The sequence below is a fragment of the Cyanistes caeruleus genome, chromosome Z (assembly GCF_971803275.1).
Source record: "Cyanistes caeruleus chromosome Z, bCyaCae1.hap1.1, whole genome shotgun sequence".
Taxonomy (NCBI): Eukaryota; Metazoa; Chordata; class Aves; order Passeriformes; family Paridae; genus Cyanistes; species Cyanistes caeruleus.
The window spans coordinates 29,074,875-29,095,614 of NC_141732.1; the positions used below are offsets into that span (position 1 = coordinate 29,074,875).

Below are 20,740 nucleotides of genomic sequence, written 5' to 3' on the forward strand. Positions count from 1 at the left end.
TATCATTCTGAGCAATGATCCCAGCTTTGTCTCTGTCAGATATAAGTCAGACCTGACAAGCTTGCCACCTGCATTTGGCATTTACCTATATCCATTGTCACAGCTGTATGATACAGAAGAAAGGTAGGCTGTGCCACTGAGTGTGTATTTTCCATTGCTGATATCCTGTGGACTAGGGCACGTCACCATTTCACAGGAGGGAGGACCATGATTCCAAATGCCACTAGCAAGGCACAGAATTTCCTTTTCACCCACTAAGTTGTATCCATCATTGCATCTGCATTAGAAGAAAAGAAGTGCTGTCAAACACAGAGCCCTTCACACACAACATAATCAGCCATCCCTTTTTTCTCATCATCCACACCTGCATAAACCATCTTTGTTTTTGGGGAATAGTGAAATAGTACTGGAGAAAACATTCAGCTCTGCTATTTAACAGCCACTCTATAACCAAATGTCTTTCCATTATTTTAATCCCATCTTGCTCCTCTCCTTCATTTCAACCAATCTCTCAATTCAGCCATACTCTTATTTGCGGCCAGATTGTCAATCAGTTATTAATACAGCACTTCAAACATACTGAATTCCTACCTGTACACCACCTTATTATGGTATGTAAAATTTGAGCCAAAAATGGCACTGTTCTCTGGAATAACTGGAGCACCACAGGATATAGCTTTAAAAAGACAGGAATACAAGAGAGGTTGATATAACACAAACAAAAATGAACAGAAAATTAGGATTTGCTTTGTTTTCTCTGAAAAGATTTGAAGAAGTATAAAGCCCTATGTAACAATGAGTTATTGACTAATCTGTAAATGACATTTAGAACTCTTTATCTGAATTCACCTTACTGAGAAACTGAACTAATTGGAAGTAGGTAGTTATAACCACTCTACAAACCACATTCTATCAAGAGGACTCTGTATCTACCTCTCTCTGTGGTCAAAGTAATTGTTTTTTTCCTCAGACAATCTTTGTCAACTCTTCACTTCACCTATTGCTTCACCTCATTTGTTCTAAAATGTTTTCTAAAGGAACAATTTCTGCTATTATATCATGACTATGTGTACGTGCATCAGCCTGTCCTTTCTGGTTGCTTTTTATCCACTGAGACACAGCCAATGATCTTTAAGTCATTAATTCCTTGAAAATGGAAGGCTGGGTGGAGAAGAATTAGAAGAACACTTCTAGTGCTTGCATTAGCCTGAGTCAATACCTCTGACGCACTGGATAATCTGTGTAAGAGAGTACCACTGCAAATATGACAACTGTGCTTACGTCTTAAGAAAACATAGACTTCAACACTGAGATCCAGATCTGCTAGGACAGGGTTTCATAAGCTGCCATGGTCTCTAAAGGCTCTTCACTTTTACTTTGCCCCTTCCACCTCTCTAATGTTAAAGTCACATTTCAGCATGCATTCTCCCCAGGAACCACACCTTCACAGTGGGGTATTGGGTGGCTCCACTCTCCGGACTCCATGCAAGTAAGTTTCATTTCTCCTGTCAGCTGGAACCCTTCTTCGCAGGAAAATGTTACTTGACTGCCAACACTGTAAGTATCCCCATATAAATGGCCATGCTCTGGATTTCCCGGATTATGGCATTTCACGGGTTCTGAGGAGGAAGAGGGAAACTACGAATAATATAATTAAGTGTCAGGTTTTATGAAAAAGTTGCAGGAGATGTCCTTGGAAGCTTGCTGAAAGTAGGAAGGCAAAGCACATGGAAAACACTCATAAGTAGTTTACAGCCTTTTCTGTTTTATATGTAAGTGACAGACATTGAAGACTCATGCAAGTAAGCTAATCTTGACATGGAAGAGCCCTCTGTAACTGAGTTTACATTCATTGTCAGAAGCAAACACATCTTACAGTCATTTCTCCCCCTGTGAGGGAAAGCTCATTCCAGCATGTCCATCCCTGAACAAGAAAACAGCCCAGCTACTATTTATCCCAACCTATGCCACTGTCTTGTCATCTTCATCCAAAGTTACCTTGTTTAATGTTTCCACAGGCAGCTCTAGCCCCACTAAGAAGCCTATTTTAAAATATTTCCTCACTTCACAGCTCTGCTCTGAGAAATGAAACACTGACCTTCTCAGGTCTCGTGCTCCATGTGCAATTAGGTTTTTGCATGTGTGTATATCTTGGAGCAGCATCCCAATGACAGCTGTACCCATATGGAGAGGTGAGTTTTCAAGACACCAAAGGAGACACTTTATCACAGCCTCATCCAGACTAAGCTGACCTGGAGATGAAAGCACGCCTGTCCTAGATATCAATTACTGTCTGGCAACTGGAAGGCAGGATACTGGCCTATAAAGGATCCTGGAAAGGCTAGCCAGATGTTTTTTTTCCCATACCTGCACATTTTTTACCATCTCCTGTGTAAGGAGGGATGCAAGTGCAAACATAAGATCCATTTGTGTTGTGACAAGATGCGTGCTCATCACAGTCTGATCCAACTGCGCATTCATCAACATCTGCAAAACACAAAACAAACCCACAAAACCCATGTCTCTACTGTGTTATTTGTAGCAAGCATTTGCTTTGAGTTTCTGTCTTACTGTCAAGAGGAATTACTTTAACTAACATAATTAAAAATCCCTTACTGCAATCACATTTTTGATCCATTGGTAAAAATACCTAATATTTAAACAAATATTTATAACTCACTATAAAGTTTTATTTTAATTTTAATTATAATTTACTCGACAGTATTGCACAACCTGAGAAAACCAGAGATAAATATTATTAACTTTCAGAAACTACTTCCACATAAAAGTATCTGGTTTCCAAACTGCAAAACACATATTTTAATTATTGTTACTACTGGGCAGACACTCTGAGGAAGGATTTTTGCATTAAACTCTTGTTGGGAAATCCTCTATATCTCAACCTTTCTACTTATAAGACATGAAAACAGTCAAGAAGGCAAATACCCTGAAAATATTAGAACCCCGTCTTTGATGAAGAGAATTATAGGCCCAAGAATACCCTGCAGTTGCCAGAAAAGTTATAATTAATTCAAAGTATATTAATAATTATAATTAACTATTTACATGCCCTGCTACAGGACACTTGTTGATCTAGGTATATCATGCAGACACACACTTTGAGTTCTTTGCCCATTTCCAGTAAAAAAGCGGTGGTTAAAAAAGCAGGACATTTTACAGAATTGGAGGGTTTACTTTTCACTGCTGAGTGAGTCTGATCAGCATGAAAAGACCACAACACATTGAAAAGAAAAGGAGTTTATTTCTGATATGCAGCATGACAGCTGCGCATCAATGCCAAAACAGTTGCCAGTTACTCAAGTACCAGGAGAATGCAAAGTGCTACCACAGCAGAACTGGAATGACTGCTTCTTCTGTAATGTCCTGTTAGGCAAGGGAGTTCCAATGGGGTGGGAATACACTGTGAATCAGACCCTAAGAGAACAAAAGGAATGCTTCAGGGCATAGGTGTACCTGGTTTTGTTAGCACCTCCCTGAAGCATGAGTCAGAAAGGTAAATAGTGGGTCAGGGTGCCAATTGTTTTAATTTTCCCATCACTCTGCCTTATGAGAGACAAGCCAAGCTGGAAGGTGGAGCACAGGCTTTTTCCTTCTGAACATTGTGACTCCTACTGCATAGAAATTGAACTATTTGGACAGCCTTGAAGCACCGGTGCTGATGTCTGTAGATTCTGAAGGAGTGCTGCTGGACAGGATCACATGAAACCGGATGGATCCTATTCCAAAGTGAATTTTGAGAGAACTAAATGACTTTTGGCTTTTCTTTTGCTTGTCTTGACTGAAAAAAAATTATGTGCTATACCTACAAAGAGTTAGGAGTCAAATCAAATGCAAATCTTGCCAGTTTTTTACTGTGCAACTCACATTTGAGGAACGGCTAAGATCCCGTACAACCGGATGCAGAGATCCAAGTACAGCCAGGTAGCAGATTCGAGCAGGGAATCTCCAGCTGGAGACATAGCCCTGCAAGAACAGTGGCACCTAGTCCTCTGTACACAGTACAAAGCCAGCCTGACACACCTTTCAGCTCGTGCCACTGCACCTGGCACATCAGACCCAGGTGAGCAGCAAGTAAGTTACAGTGCAGCACCTGTATGGACTGTGTCCATAAGGGCACTCCCAGCCCTCTCAATGGTGCAGCTGCTTGCTGGGAGCCGTGTGTGACTCACCAAAAAACTCCCACAATGGAAAAAAGGCTCAGAGAACACTGGCAGAGGTGATCTGCCCATTAAGCTTAGGGACTAAGGAGACAGTAAGGTGGCCTTTCTTTTAGGTAGACATCAATTAACAGTTGAGTGGATCAACTGGCAGTGTAAATGCTTCTTCTTGAGTTCATTTAAGAGTGTGAATGTGTTCCTGAGTTAGCCAGACCAGCATGGAGGAGTGGAAATGAATACGTGGTTAACATGAGGTATAAATGCCCGACAACTACCAATGGGCTTGAGCTGCCCTGAACCCACACATTCACTCCCAGCTACTGGGGATGTGCAAGGCCACGATGGTGAACATATTATAGAGTTTGATAATGGGAAACACACTGGAATTGTGCCTAAACTGTGTATTAAAATTGCTGTTTTTTGTTAAGTAACTTGAATTTGTTTCTATTGTGCTATGCAGTACATATTGTATCACTCTGCTGGATCAGAAATCCTGTGCAGCCTCTACTGTCTTCGAGTGAGTAAATGTGGCTACAATGTCTATGTGTGAAATATCTAAAATAATGTTGTTGGAGAGCATTGGACACTGACAGCATGCTGTAGAACAACTAAATGCACAGGTCAAAAGCACAGAATGCAAGGATTGCAGGACATGGAAGGAGAAAGGCTGGGAGAGGGATGCAAACATATAATTTTATATATGTTTGATAAATGCAGGATGTGGGGCATACAAAAGGGTGGACAGAAAAAGGTGTCAGAATGTATTTTTTTTGTTTCACATAAGGCTGACTATGGTGTTAGGGATTAGGTGTCCTTTTTTTTTTTGTGTTCTGGCCTGCCTGTGGAATTTTTACCCATGGCATTTCAGAAAAGTGAATATTTTGGATTATGACTCTGGGACTGTGGTTAGCACCCACAGTTTCAGAGTGAATGTCCACTCAAACCTAAGGGCACAGGAGAAGTGTAAGATTGTCAGTGCATGCAGTCTATGGCACATCTTACCAAGGCAAGATGGGGAAATGCTGTTCCAGCTTCCATTGTCCAGGCAGAGCATCCTGGAGTCACCCAACAAATAGTAGCCACTGTTACAGTGATAGGTAACAGTACTGCCAGCAAAAAAGTCCTCAGCTGAATAAAATCCATTTTCTAAAGTTGGAGGCACTCCACAGCTGATTCCTGCAACATGGGTGAAAAGAGGGCACAGGCATTAGCAGAGTAAACATCTTCAGAATAATTCCACATGAGAGCCACTACGGCATATTTTGTCTCTGTAGCTGTACACAATCCCATTAGCAAGAGGCCCCAGTCCATTTCTGAAGTAGCTAATCAATTCTGGGTCTAGCGGAGGGTCTTGTTTTCTGGATATTTCTCAATAACACTCTAAGCAGGACTCTCCAGCTTCTGCTAAGAAAATTTTGCTAGCTCTGGAGGAGACATCTGTGGCTGAGATCTGAGTAAATGCCCTTCAGTCACAGAACACTCTGATAAGAAATGATCCTTGCTGAATTATAAAGTTTGCCTTGCTGGAGGTTGTTAATTCCCTTTGCTGAAAAGCAAGCTCAGTATTGTTTAACACTGCAAAAGTAGCCAACAGAGACTGGTAAGAGTTACAGTACAGGCCTGAGACAAGGGAGTGCATGAAAGATGCAGAGATTGGAACTGACCTCACATACAACCCTGGGCGTCTTAGATTGACTACAATAAATAAACCCATCTGATCCCAGTTGTGCCAGCAGAAGGCATCCCTGTACCCGCCTACCAGGGGTTTTTATTTATTCTAACAGAGTTGCTTCTGTGCATCTCTACCTCAATCAAAAAGACTTGAACTTATTCCAACAGCTACACAGCTCACCTCTGTAGCTTACATGGGTTATAGCAAGTCCCGGTCCCCTAGCTGTGTGCAAGGATCGCACGACAAGAATTTAAAGCCTGTAGTAAAGGAAGCCAAGTACTCGCTGTAAAGGAACAGAGCTGGAGAGAATGTAATGAAGACAAGCTCTCAGGCATCTGTGGCTTTGGGGGTATTTAGCACCAGGAAGAGGAAAAGGATCCTGGTGGGTGAAGACAGTGATTACTAATAGAATTCTGGTGGTTTGTTAGTGATCACACACCAAGAAATTGCAAAGCTGTCTCTGCCAGTGAACTTTCCTTCTGCCCAGCAGGACTTGCTTTTGGGTAAATCCTCATGGACATGTTGTTCTGTACACAGAAGATGAGATGGACTTTTGCTACAAACAACTGAATGAAGAGTAAGGCATTAAAATCTAGATAAAACTATTTAAAAGGTATTTATAACAAATTAGATTATCTTCTCCAAACTACATATAAATTCTAGGATTGTGCAATATCTACTTCTGGACCTAATTTACTATTCTGCAGAAATGAAAAATGTAATCAGCTCCAACACAAGCAACTGCTGTCGTATGTGCAGTCACAACAGAGGAGGACCAAAGGAAAGGAGAAAGCAGGAGCAGGAATCATAGAACCAAAAGAAACTTGGCAGCCTGAATGCATACAGCTCAGAGTCTTTGAAGAAATCCTGTAAGTCTTGGAGCACTTCCAAGTCCTAACAGAAATATCTGCTTCCTTTAAAGAAATTAGTTCATAACTTACTCAAGTCTAGGCTTCTACTTCAAACCAGACATTCTCAGTGACATCTAAAAATCACAGAGATATTCTAGCATTTCCAGTGCATCTTCCACACTCCTGATGCCACTGGGGAGGAAAGTACCAGATTGCTGATCCAAATGGACCAATTTCTCTAACACCCATGGGTGTTAGAAACTGACTGAAAAACAGGTAATAACCTGATCATGATACAGTTTCTGCTCAGAAAAAAATGAATTTAGTTGTAAGCATGTATGTAACATGGTGCTGTAACATGGATGGATTAAAGTGAATGAGAGTTGCAAAAAAAAACCCCAGGCCATGAATAGGATAGGATAGGATGTGATAGGATCCCAATAAACACTTGGGTTTCCTAATCCTGTCAGCCCACTGAGACAACTCACTTTCACAGCGGGGAAAAGGCCGGGTCCACTGTCCCAGGTTAAGGCAGTGTTGAACAGAGTTTCCCACTATCTGGAATCCTGGGTCACAGGAAAGGCTCACTTTTGACCCTGGCTTTAGATCAGCAGAAGAGGCCCGCAGATGTGGTATGGATCCTTGCAAAGATGGACAATCTGTGGACAAAATATATGCATACAGTAAGAAGTACAGTTATGTGCTGAAATGAATAAATTCGTTATGTGATTGTTTGAACCCATATAAGTTTATCCAGGAAAAAGCTTTCAGAAATGTTATGCATGCTACATCCCATTTGGGCCCAAAGGGTTTTGAGAATCATCAACATATAAAAATAGAAAAGGAATCTACAGAAAAAGAAACAAGGAGGCAGCAGGTATTTGAATACCATACAAGTATTCTTAGAATAGAAGAATTTTTGTTTTGGGTTTTTCTTTTGATCCAGTACCATCTTCACTCTTTTCCCATTTCAATTCAGGAAGCAATAAATTTTTGTCAGAGATTTCAATGAACTTTTGTTACAAAACCCTGGAATTTGAAGAATGAAGGACTGCATGTTCTAACTGCCAAATTATCAAAATAATTTATTCAAGGTTAGTAGAGCAAAGGCTGAAAGCTAGCTAGTTGACTCCATAAAACAGTCTTACAGTATTGTTCAGAAAAAAAAATGGGTTCTAGGAAGTAAAGTTCTAACCAGCACAAAATATACTCTTGTAATCTATCTTCACTCTTCCAACAACTCCTGGCAGGAAATCTGGCCAGGCTAGTACATTTCCTTTTTGCAGTTCTTCTGGACAGGATGTAGCCAGAGATTCTACCTATAGATTTAAAACAGTTGGTTAGGTGATGTTTAAGGACAGTGTAGGAAAAGAATATTAAAAAAAAAAAAAAATATTCCCTTCATGCGTGCATGCAACACTAGTACATGATCCTTGAGGGAGTAATGCTCATCCTTTCTAGCACAAGAGGTTCCTGGCTCAAGTACTTATTATTCTGCTCTTATAAGCCATCTAGCTATGGACAGTTCGTGCTGAGTCACTACCTGAAGGACAACTTGACATACAAACAAGGTATTGAACACAGCTCTTGAGACACAATTGCATTTGTGAGTGTACAAGAAAAACACATCTACGTCACAGAAAAAGACAGTAATGAGGATGCAACCTGAAGAGAACACTTATCTATTTGCAGAAAATGTCAAATAGGAGCCAAAAGGAACTTAATGTTAAAGATCTGTATTCTGAAAACAGCTAGCACTGCACCACATATAAGGGACAGAAACACAAAAAGAAGCAATTACTACCAGGCAATTAGTTGTTTCCAGAACACAAGCTTTATGAACTGAATAAACTAGAATCTCTAAAACACTGTAGGCAAGGCCAAATTAGGCAGGACAGGGACATAACTAATGGAGTATAGAAACAGGAGCCATATAGGCCAGCTAAGCACAGGAGGAACAAAGGAACACACTATTAGACCAAGAGCAGGTTAGTATCTTGAGAGAAGATCTGGTCATATGTCTCTGATAGAAAAGTTTGCTCAGATAGGTGATTGCCTTCTGTCACGTTTACAGTGGGTGAAGTCAACTACCAAGAATAATGTTCTACTGCGTCTATCCTTGTGGGAAGGAAAGGTACATCATGAACTTCAGAGTGATTTGTTCTCATATTGTCCCTGCTCTGAACTCACAGAGGCAGATTGGACTTTTCTGGAGCCAGTATAGCCGGAGAAGAAACTGAAGTTCTCTGTTTATTCTGAGGCCATTTCAAAGTTCTCATTTCTGCAGTCTGTGCCAATGGAAACTGCTTAGACCAAAGGCTGCAAACAAATTGCAAGGAATCTGCATGAAAGTATTTCCAGTGTGGGAAAAAGAAGTTTGGGAATCAGCCTTTTCAAGCCATATGATGGAGACTGGAGGGCCAGAAAGGACCACATATTCTCTACTCATATTTCTGTTGCTATCTATTCAACAACAAGACTACCAGAATGGAAATTTACCTGTATCAAATTAATGTGCAAGTGAATAAGCCACTAAAGCATGCAAAGAAAAATCTTAAAGACTAGATTCCACTTTCCTTTATTCACTAGGCAACATATTCTGTCATGCTGCTTTCCTTTATGGCTGAGAATAGAAAGGTAAGACTCAATGAATAGTTCCAGCTGGCCAGAACAAACCTAATGATAACGGATTACAATAGCACTTCCAATCTCTGAAATGAATGAGGTAAAAATTGTATAGGAAGCTTACTTGGCTCAGCTTCCCGTCTGGGGTCACATCTGTCTTTTCAGATGAATAATATGGATACTATAAATGAATGGCAGGATTTTCTTCCTTGTCCTAACTCTATTGCATCTGAAGCAAGTGGGAATTCAATCAGATCTGTCATTAAAGAAGGGCAACTACTGATAAAGTTTCAGAAAGTTGCACCTAAAACTTCACCAGTATGCCCTGTAAAATCACATGTACACTTATCAGCTTCAAAACTGCTAGTGAAGAAAAACTTGAAGATCTGATTTGGCAGTGCAACAGTTGGTGACCCTAAAAGCCAAGAACAATAGCAGATGGTTGGGTAGTTTTAAACCTATTAGAGAAGCAAAGTAGTAAAAAACCAGAGAAATAAACAGAGGAGATGTTTGGATGCTGGAAGCAAAGGTTCTGCTTTACCTTTTTCTTTTGTTCATGTTATTTTTTCTTGTTTGGATCATGGATAACAAACAGCTGTAAACCACCAATTAGTGACACAACTTTAAGAAAAATCAGAAGAGCAAAACCTTCTAATCCAAAGATTTTCTCCCAGAGAAATACCTCTAACTTCAAACATTTTTCTTTGTTGTTCAAGTGTTACCAACAGTTTAACACTTCTGACCTTCGGGACTGAAAAATTAAGGTGCAGGAAGTGGTGATGGAGCACTTTTGGTGATGGTCATCACATTTGCAGATAATATCAAGCTGGTGATAGTATCACCGGTCAGTGTGCTCAAGGACAGAATTGCATCCATAGGCACCTTGACAGGCTGGAGTAAAGGGCCAACCCAGACTTCAAAAAATCAAGAAGGAGAAGTGAGAAGGAAAAAACTTCTGGACAATATAGGTGAGGAAAGCCAAGAGCAGGAGCAGCTCTGTGGAAAAGAACTTAGGGACTCTGGCAGCTAGTGACATGAATACTGGCCAGCTGTGCACTGAGCAAATAGTGAGGACCAACAGCATCCTTGGCAGTGTGAATAGGGTTACCATCAGAAAACCAAGTGATTATTCTTTCTCAGTGCTTATTAGATCACATCTGGAGTACTGCATTCCATTTCAGATTATTCACAGCAAGAAAGACATTGACAAGCTGGAGCAGGTTCAGGGATGGGATGGATTTGCCCTGGGAGGACAGCTTGGTTCAGTGTAGAGCAGAAACAGCTATGGGGACACCTCTCAGCAGCCCTGTGTGTATGGGGAGATGATCAGGTACACAGAGTCAGGCTTGTACAGCAGCACATGGTGGAAGACACAACTAGGAGTCATAAATGGAAGTGGGGGGTCCCAACTAGGCACACAAAAACAAATTCCAGTCTGGGGATAACTGAGCACTGAAGCTTGTCTCCCAGAAAAGTTGATGGAACACTGTCCTTGCAGACATCTTTCAATCTTTATTAATTTTTAATTCAATGGAAGTTTGGTGCTGCCAAGCTTTTATTTTAGGTACCTGATTAGGTTTAACTCAGCATTCAGTTATCCAGCCCTTTCAGACTTTTTCTGAAACTATATAGCTCACATTTTTCAGTGTCTAATGCACTGACAGAAATTCTGATGTATCCCCTCTGAAGTTTTAACAGCAGAATGAGGAAACTGTAGTAGTGTTGTAAAGCAAGCACTTAGCTTGTTTCATTGCATTTCTGTCTCTTGTAGCAGTACTGTTCATTTTAATCCATGATTTCCTTTCTGTTTCAAAGCCGCACACTACAGAAAGGCTCAATCAAAATAGAAGGTGACCCACTGATGATTTCACCAGACTTCACCAGTTTTGCTTAAAGCTACTTTACTAACTACACTAAGCTTATTACCCTAAGCCAGAGCTCCACCTGGTCCCCACTGACTTCTGTGGGAGTAGGGGTTTACCCAATATGCTAACCTAGAATGCCTTCTCAAATGTTCATCCTATGTTCAGAGCCCTCTGCTCTAACACTGCATTAAGGACTTACCTGCTGTGGAGAAAGTACATGATCCCAAATGTTGAGCTGGCTGATGGAGCCCACAAAAGATTCAGCTGGGTTGAATCCTTCTCCTTTTTGATCTTGCTCTTGACCCAGCACAAGTGCACCACCACCTAAACTCAGAATTTGAAGAAGAGTAAGAAACAAAGCCTTAGAGCAGGGATCCCATAAGAAGATCAAAAACTAAGCAAAACAAAAATTTTGCTGCCCTGTGTTACCAGGATTTTGCAGTGAAGGCCAGCCACCTTCAACAAACTCTCTCAGCAAAACCTCTGGGAATGTTATGTTAGACTGAGGTAGGTCAACATAGCAATTTGGAAGTGACTGTCAAATACATACGGGAGCAGAAATCATCTATGGCTGCTTCAGGAATGATACTGGCTCAATGAGATCACTTGTAGGTCCATATTTAAAGCATAACATACAGAGATGTTAAATGCAGTTTTGAGCAGGTGGAGCATATTTTACAATACTAACCTGCACTTCCTGCTTTAAACAAAAGCTTACAAAGTCATACAGGTCAATTATGGTCCCATACCCTCAGAAGCACACTGAGGGCACTCAATGCTCTGAGACATGGCACACAAGTTAAGTTTATTCTCCTTGACCAGTAACTCGTGAACATGCATTTTCTGCATCATAGGGTATGTGGACAAGGTCAACAAGTAATGGAGATCGCACACTTCCACATGTCTTATCTCTAGAGAGAACTCCAATTTAAGTGGGAAAGACAGGGGAAAACATAAGGATAATGGACTAAAATGCTTCAACACTGTATTTTTTATTTTAATGAAATAGTCTTTTGAAATTCTGTGCAAATTTGGATGGTGGCAGTATGTAAACAGTATCAAAACAAAACCTCTTTGCAGCCAAGTAATACCAGGCATTTCATAGCTCTGCAATCCTGAAGATAGTCCTTTTTATGCCCTCTGATATTACTCTATAGGTGACTGATCACAGAAAACAATGAAATAACAAACCCCACCTTGTTAGGAAAGAATACAAACATTACATCAAATATATGACTGAAAAGAACAGGCAAAGGCTAAGTTAATCAACCCTAAACATACATATGTAAGGGAAATGCCAGATAAACTTTATTTTGTTGAGTGAGACCCTTACTTTCAAGAAGCCATCCCAGAACCAACTCTGCACAGGTTCCTTTGTGGACTAAACTGTGTTGTCCATAAAAGAAGTTAACTACCAATATACCCTAGAAATGTGCATTTTGTCTTCAGTGATGCTGAGTGAGGGAGCTGTCCTCACAATAAACATGACCTTTTCAGAAACGCTGAAAACCTGAATTTATATTCTAAAAACACCTGAACATTTTCTTGCATATTCTGCAATATAAACAGAATGAAGACAACAGATGAGGTATCATATAAATAAAGCATACCAGGGATTTTTGATCCAACAGAAAGCCCGCTGCCCCCATCGGACAGTTTTCCATCGATGTACACCTTCCATGCCCCATCCGTGCACGTCCATGTCACGGCGATGTGATGCCAGTTACCATCGTTCACTGAGGGACAGTCTGTTATCTTCTCCTTCCCATTCACATAAAGCACCCAGCTGCATGGGAGGAAGACACAGGCATACTCAGCTGCTTGAAGCTACTTTAAAAGCATGGTCTGTCCCCCATGACTCAAAGATACGTGATTTGACTAACAAGGTAACTGTATCACATGAGAAATCTGTCCTGAAAGATCATCCTACATGATATCTTTCTCCCAGAGGACTTGGAAGTTGGTTATCACATGCAAAACATGGTGAAATAAGCAACATGTTTTTGTAACAAAATATTAAGGATCAAGTCATGACTGCATAGTGGATTCTTAAATTTACCTGCTGAGTTAGGAGTCAGACTAAAAATCATACTCTGCTTTAGTAAAAGTACAAGTCATTCTCTGCTTTAAAATCATGCCAGAAGTACTCTCTGAGTGCTCTGAGTGCTGAGTTGCATTTGTTCCACACAGTGTCTCAATGAGCCATTTAGAAAAGATGTGAATGTAGTCCAGAAAAAAAATCATGTTGTCTAAATTCACTGCCCTCTTGCCATTACTCTTATGCAGAACAAAAAATGATGGAAACAAAGCACGGAGAAAAACAAAACGAAGAGGCAACTCTGTCAAGGGACAGATTTTTCTACCCCAAAGCAGGCAAAGCTTATATTTAAACTTCTGTTCTACACTTCCTTTATCAATCCAAGACATCTGTAAACTATAGAAAAGAGAAACTGTGATTTACCCATTGTAATCAGTCAGAAGAAATGCATTATCACTTCCATTCTCTACTGCATAAGAAATGGGAGTCCCATAGTTTGTGGTATCAGTGGATCTCATCCAGAATGTACAGGTGATGTCACCAAGAGATGGTAAAACACCATCAAGCATGACGTATCCATAGATACCAGAGACTTCAAAATCAAGATTGAAACCAGAGGACTGTTCTGCAACAAAGACAAAGAGTTTTCAGAACAATATTCCAACAAACATGGAAAGAGAATCCAATGAAATCTAAGTGAATGCAATAAAGTGGAATGCAGCCCATCTACAAATATTGTTCACTAAATGGAATAGGGGTTGAAAGAACTTTTGGTAGTCTAACATCAGCCAGAATATAGAGCTTTCCAAGGCTAGAATACATTGTTTGAAGACAAATATCTGGAAAAGATGTTGGTTTATCTAGCAATGAACATGAACCTTTCTTCTCTACCCTCTATCACTGAAATGACATATCTGTCTACCATCCAACAACATGAGGATCTGGTTATAATCAGATGGTTCCATTTCATCAAGCTTTGAAGAAAATCCCCAAAACAACTCAAGATTTATACTGTCCTGGACTTACTGAAATACACTGCCCTGACACGGGACAGCACTTCTGTGCAGCTGTTCAATGGACAGTGACATACTTTACGAGGATGCTACATGCAATGTTATCAAGTGGAGCTCTCCTGAAAGGTGGGTGTTAAATTCTGACATAGGATGGCAGGTGTAAATGTCCAGCATGTCTTCTGTCTTTGTGAAATCAGCATGGCTTCTGATTACCATTCAAATTACTTTATGATTTCAGGGGAGAGGGATTTGAGCATTGTGGCTCAAATGTCTCTAGTGTCCCCCAGGATGATGTGCTTTGGGTGTGACCCATGCCACCTGACCATAGCAAACTTGATACCCTTCTACCTGTAGGGAACTTGGACTTCTAAAGCTGAGACCACCTCTTACTAATCTCTAACCCTGTAATGCAAAGCCCTACACAAAATACAATAAACAGAAAGATCTACTTAGATACACAGGGCAAATGCAAATTAAATTCAGTAGACCTACTGGATATTAAAAAGATAAAATCATGCCTTAGAAAAGAGAAATGACAGAGACACATGCTGTTACTTGTCTGCAATTACACTTATTAATCTTGCAGTAACACAGGTTTCACTCATCCTCTCACAGTCCCACCACCCTAGCTACTTTCTGGGGAAGCTGTACGAAATCAGCCCAGCCAGTGCACATTTTGCACAGAGACTTAGTCAAGCCACCTTTTTCTGAAACTTAGTCCTGTGTACCTGTTTCACACCTGCTGCCTGTAAAGCCAGGGGGACATTTACAAACGTACGAGTTCAAGGCATCCACACAGGTGGCTTGGTTTAAGCAGGGACTGGAGTCACAGTCATTGATGTTCACTTCACAGTTCAGTCCTGTGTACCCTGTCACACACAGACACCTACAGAGGAAGAGAAACACACTTCAAAGGTGACAGCCATCATAACAGTTCTGGCTATGAGGCCAGATCAGCCAATGAGAACAGGATATAATAATGCAAAAAAAATCAACAGATGATATGTTACAGAATTAATGGAGTTTTATTTTGTTTTATCCCTCTTAAGCATGCTTGTATTCTATTAGCTGCATAATACCACTTCTAGGCAGGGACAATACAATATTTAAACTGCCTGCATCTCTTTATATGAAACTGTGAGACACAACCATTGCACTTTCGTGAGTAAAACATACTTCTTGCATACACAGAATTAAAGATGAGAGGTATTCAACTTTTCAGACACCTTTATATATAAGGAAAACCAAGCCAGTACAGACACCAAAACCTCTGATACTTGGAAAACCAAGGTGCTTGAAAGGCACCAAAACTTCTGGGGCTTTTGGGAGGGAAAGACTTACTAAACACAGATGATAACAGCTGGCCCATCTACCTATACAGTTATCTAGGGTATGACACTTCTACTGGCATTTGTAGCTTTTGATCTGAGTTCAGCTATCCTAAATCATAAAATTAAATAGCTGGAAGTTTACACTGGGTTTTGTATTTTAACCTTTTTAGGCTCAATATGTACAGCTATCTCCATCTTTCCAAGCTATAGGAATGTAGTATTACCAGGTACATAACTGGTCATCGTGTATTATTCCAGTGGAAAGCAAGATAAGCCTCTGAAATTTGGGAAATCGGACATCTTCTGGAATATCAATATTAAAACCATGCAGTCCTACCATGCTTACATTTCAAACCCTGCACATTTCCGTTACTGTTTTCCTTGGAATTTCTTAAGAGTCAAGTCAAGGATATATATTCTTGTCTTTTAAGATCTCCTTTAGTGTGCATAAAGAGACCACTTATTTTGGATCAGGCTGCCAAAATATGCTTTCTGAAACCGAAGAAGGCTGAGGCACCTCAACATGTCTGACTTTCCACATTATTTTATATTAATCATCTGTTTTTCACCTGAAGCTGTTGATACCATCTCTGCATGTAGCTCCATTCCTACAGGGTCTGCTGAGACACTCATCAATGTTTCTTTCACACAAGACACCAGTAAAACCTGGGAGACATTTGCAGGAGAAACTTCCAACTCGATCTTCACAAACAGCCCTATTAAGACATGGGTTTGAAAGGCATTCATTCATCTCCCTTTCACAGTGATCACCTGAGAATAAAAAAACCAAAAAAACAAAGTAACAGCTCTAGATTGAATTAACCTAAGAGTGAAGATTATTAACCCGTCTCTGTTTTAGCTGACCTTCTGAGAAAAAACAAACATCAGAGTAGCCATGCAGGTTTGGAATTCTCTCCATTAACACAGGTTAAGTAAACACAGAAGCATTATGGGAACCATCTTTAACAGTTACAGAAACAACATGTAGCAAACCGTTGAATTTAAACATGACTAATTTGGAGTGAACCAGGAAATCACCTGAGAAACTATTCTGAGCAACTGATGAAAAGCTACTATAAAAGACACTTGGCTGAAACTCTAACTCTAGGGAGAGATGTGAAAGCCAGAAACACATGATTCTGTGATTTATGAGGTGAAAGAGGCCCTACATCACAAGCACTGAAACTACATGTAATTTTATAGTGGAGCTCTTTGGCAACATATAATCAAAAAATACGTGTATTTGTTACAGAAACCTGCAAAAGCAGAGTATGGGATTGGGGACTAGTTTTAATATGGACCATTTTATCTACTGTTAAAATATTTTTATTTTAAAATAAAATGAAAGATATCTATTTGAACCCATTAGAATGTCATTATTTGCTCCTTAATGTCACAGAGCAAGTTCATGGCAAAATTAGTGATTGAAGATCTAGCACTTAGTAAGTACTTCTGAAGTCATGTTAACACTGCAGAGAGTCTGAGAGTTTGGCTGGACCTAAGGGACATCCATAACTTACATTCATATCAACATGTGACTTATTATATACAGTGCTCTATAGCAGTGAGATGGAAATACTTTAGGTATATAATAGTTAGGGTAGGAAGACACATTTTTTTGGTCAGAAAGAGTAAAGGCTGACTTAAAGAGAACAAGCTGTACCTGTGAACCCTTTTGCACACGTGCAGCGGTAGCCATTCTTGCCATCAACACAGTGGGCTCCATTCAAACACGGACTGGAGCTACATTCATTTATGTCTTCCTCGCACAAGAGACCTTTGAACAGCAAGGATTAGTACAAGGCACGATCAAGACATGGTCACAGACTGTATGCAGCAGGGACTGGGTGTGGACAACAAAGCAATAACCCTACTTTTGAGCATGACAAAACGTTACTGAGAGCAGGTGACAAAATTACTTGATTGACTGCACTACTGCAACAGCTACAGACATCATCTCTGTTATTTAGATGCTGAAATCAAGATGAAAAGTGTATCTTTAAAATGTTTAAAAATACATCCAGCTAATGCTGCTGTAAATAAATGTACCGTCATAAACATGAACAATGAGGGAGACCATTTCTAATGGAAAACACAAAACTTTTTTTTGATTACAGAAAATTATCTCCTCAGTAGTTTATTTCCATATTTAGAAATCAGGTGCTGTTTTGGCCAGCTGTTCAAGTATGTTAGTTTCCCTGCAGATTGCAATACCTTCAATGTGCATGCAGGTGATAGTTAAAAACACAGAAAAAAATATATAAGCAAAAGCCCACTCACTTATTCATAGGATTGAAGTAAAGCAACCACATAAATGCTGTGTCTAGTTGGGCAGTCAGGCACACAAGCACTTTCCCTGTTAATATTTGCTAGTTCCCTAAATCTTATTCCTGTTTTCAGACCAGAGAAGGATACATGCATACACACAGAAACACACACTCTCATACCCTGTCCTTGGAGGCTTGTCCTTTTATTTCAAAACCTATTCACATATAGGAGAACCTGACTCTAACCTGTAGATCATATTGTTTTCCTATTATAACTGGTAGTGGAATTACACCATGCCTGTGCTTTGTGTTCCTTACTTGGCACAGAAACCAAGCCTGTCTGAAGAAAAGCTATGAGGTGAAACAAAATACCTGAATAGCCCGGTTGACAGTGGCAAACAAAGGTCCCAATGCCATCTTTGCATATCCCATTGTTTTGACAAGGAGATGATTTACACTCATCAACTTGTGTTTCACATTTCAAGCCTAGAATGCAAAATAGAGGACTGAGAATAGGAAGATAAAATGGAAAATTGTTCAGAGAAATAGATGCTATGACTACCTAATGTAAGAAAACATGATTAATTGCCTTCATTAGCAGATATTCAGGTGTATTATCTTTCCATTAGATTGCACTTTAATACAGAGCTGAGACAAATGTTAGGAAGATGTGGTATACATTGGGCCTGATCAGCTTCAGAGAGTGGTAATCAAAAATAACTTCTTGATAACAGTTCAATTATAAGACATCTCTTTGATTTGAAGCAACTGGGCAGCTAACACTGAAGACAAGTACAGGCTCCAGAAAGGTGGAATTAGCCGTCAAGACTGGAAATTTCTAGCTTTTGTTAATCATAAATATTGCCAAGGGATAGGATTTTCACATCCACAAATTCCATTAAAAGAAATCCCATTCAAAACCTTTTCTGCAAAACACAACCTAATTCAGCTAGGACATGAGGAAGTACCTATTTTCTTATATATTCTAAATAAGTGATGAACATTCAAATTAGTTAGGCTATACTGAAATACTTTGCTTCTTTATACTTCCTCCTTTTAAGGGCATCATGAAGCACCAGCTATTTCACCTACTTCCCAGTTTTTTACCTGTATATCCAAGTGGGCATATGCAAATATATCCACTTCCCAATTGCTTGCATGTCCCATTATTGTGGCATGGTTCCAGAAAACACTCATGAAAGACCTGCCAAAGGCACAAATGATACAGCAAAACTGGCACAGAGTATTCTAGTTTAAGACTGTATACCCCATTAATCACTTTGGAAAGATGGGATAAAAAAATCACCAACATTAGCTTCTAGTTCCTCTTCTGTCTTCTCAGCATGCTAACCACTTGTGGTTTTTTCCTACTGAAAAATACCACAAATTTTAAAATTACCTTTTGCTCAGCAAAATCTCCTCAAAACTGTCTGAGCTATGATTCACAGGTTATATTAAGCCATATTTATGTTCAAGTCCTCCACTTTGCATTCCCCTATATCAGCTAATCACTACTGGCCATCAGGTGACCTGGCAGGGAGCTTCACCATGTGACATTATTTCTCCTGTTCTTGCAAACCTGAATTCATCAGGCAAATGGTTTACATTTTACATTTTTACATTTACACCTTGAGTAAATGGTCAGCTAAAACCATAGGAGATCAATTTGTCACCTGTTATATGATGGTTCACGCCAGATTTGTCATGAGTCAGCTTTGCTCCTGTTTACACAACATCCCAAATTCCAATTCAGTCAAAGCAGTCTTGTCAAGAGTTACAGACTGGGGGCGAGGGGGTGGGGGTAAGGAGGCATCTCCAGCAAACACTTTCACTAGACTAGCTTCACACGAGGACTTGCCTGTATTTCAGAGAGGTTACTCACAACAGAAGGGAGCTCTGCTTGCCTCCTCTCAAATGTACCTGTGTTACAATATGTAAACTCAGATTTTACATCTGAGACTTAAACGTCTGGTAGCATTTTCTGGAACTCTGCATATGGAATATCTCAGATGACTGAACAAAGTCACTATACTTTTTCTAGGTTGTCTGAACCTCTTCCATGCAGTTTAGTTTTCTTTTACAAATGCAGTAAGTATTTCATACATCAGGTGAAGACTTCAAAACCAGAATTTAAGATTAACAGCAGATGCACTTCCTCTGTTCAATGGAAGTGCTTCTATGATTACAAAGAGAGCTTGAGTGTTCCTCTCTTAACCATTGCTTTCATCTCTTCAGGAAATAAAGTCAGCAAAAGAATTACAGTTAAAAAGGTCTTGTTTACTGCTGCATGAAGTGCTTTTTCTTTCATTTGAGATAACACTGGAAAATAACACTTGTTCTTACCTGGCTGCTGACTTTGTACCGCTTGCTGATATTTTCTGGGAAGGCTGGTACCATCATAATACTTTCTTCAGCTGCTGAAAAAGTAGAGCCAAAACCTAAAGAGTAAAGATAGGAAAGTACTGTTAAAAACACTGTGTAGCAAGGCCTCTATTCCATGAGGGCATTATAACTGCATGTTAGTAATGCACCTAAATATATGCTGAAATGAGTGAATTCGTGGGAATAAAAAGCAAAGTTTACAGTATGTAGTACAAAAATATGAATTTGTAAGGACATACATGTGCGTACCAATAAAAATATCTTATGTTTTTATATACAAATACATGCATATACATATTAGCATATATTTATATATGTTTCTCTCTACGGCATGTTTTACTACACATGGGCAACGTGCACACACACTGTTTATGTATACTCTGTTTATTGAGCCTTGGCATGTATCAGAGTTAGTCTTAAAAACAGGCAACCCCAGTAGGCAGAACCAGCTGAGAACTTTGCTGCTTAGAATTGAAGTCCCACACTTGTCCAGAGATTAAGTGGGATGCTTTCTGGTA

At 39.8% G+C, this 20,740-nt stretch overlaps 1 protein-coding gene across 2 annotated transcripts in view; it reads right to left on the minus strand.

Moving 5' to 3' along the window:
- Positions 1-20,740, minus strand: part of SVEP1 (sushi, von Willebrand factor type A, EGF and pentraxin domain containing 1) — a 121,679-nt gene that overhangs the window by 33,514 nt on the left and 67,425 nt on the right. For both annotated transcript variants that reach the window (XM_086868332.1, XM_023944315.2), the window contains exons 20-35: positions 20,184-20,278; positions 18,948-19,044; positions 18,213-18,326; positions 17,237-17,350; positions 16,143-16,344; positions 14,971-15,128; positions 13,653-13,854; positions 12,802-12,977; positions 11,391-11,515; positions 7,897-8,020; positions 7,190-7,360; positions 5,181-5,354; positions 2,368-2,487; positions 1,443-1,619; positions 592-676; positions 86-277 (exon numbers count right to left, since the gene is read on the minus strand). In XM_086868332.1, coding sequence (XP_086724458.1) covers positions 86-277; positions 592-676; positions 1,443-1,619; positions 2,368-2,487; positions 5,181-5,354; positions 7,190-7,360; positions 7,897-8,020; positions 11,391-11,515; positions 12,802-12,977; positions 13,653-13,854; positions 14,971-15,128; positions 16,143-16,344; positions 17,237-17,350; positions 18,213-18,326; positions 18,948-19,044; positions 20,184-20,278 — 2,326 coding nt within the window. The remainder of the gene's footprint in view (positions 1-85; positions 278-591; positions 677-1,442; positions 1,620-2,367; positions 2,488-5,180; positions 5,355-7,189; positions 7,361-7,896; positions 8,021-11,390; positions 11,516-12,801; positions 12,978-13,652; positions 13,855-14,970; positions 15,129-16,142; positions 16,345-17,236; positions 17,351-18,212; positions 18,327-18,947; positions 19,045-20,183; positions 20,279-20,740) is intronic.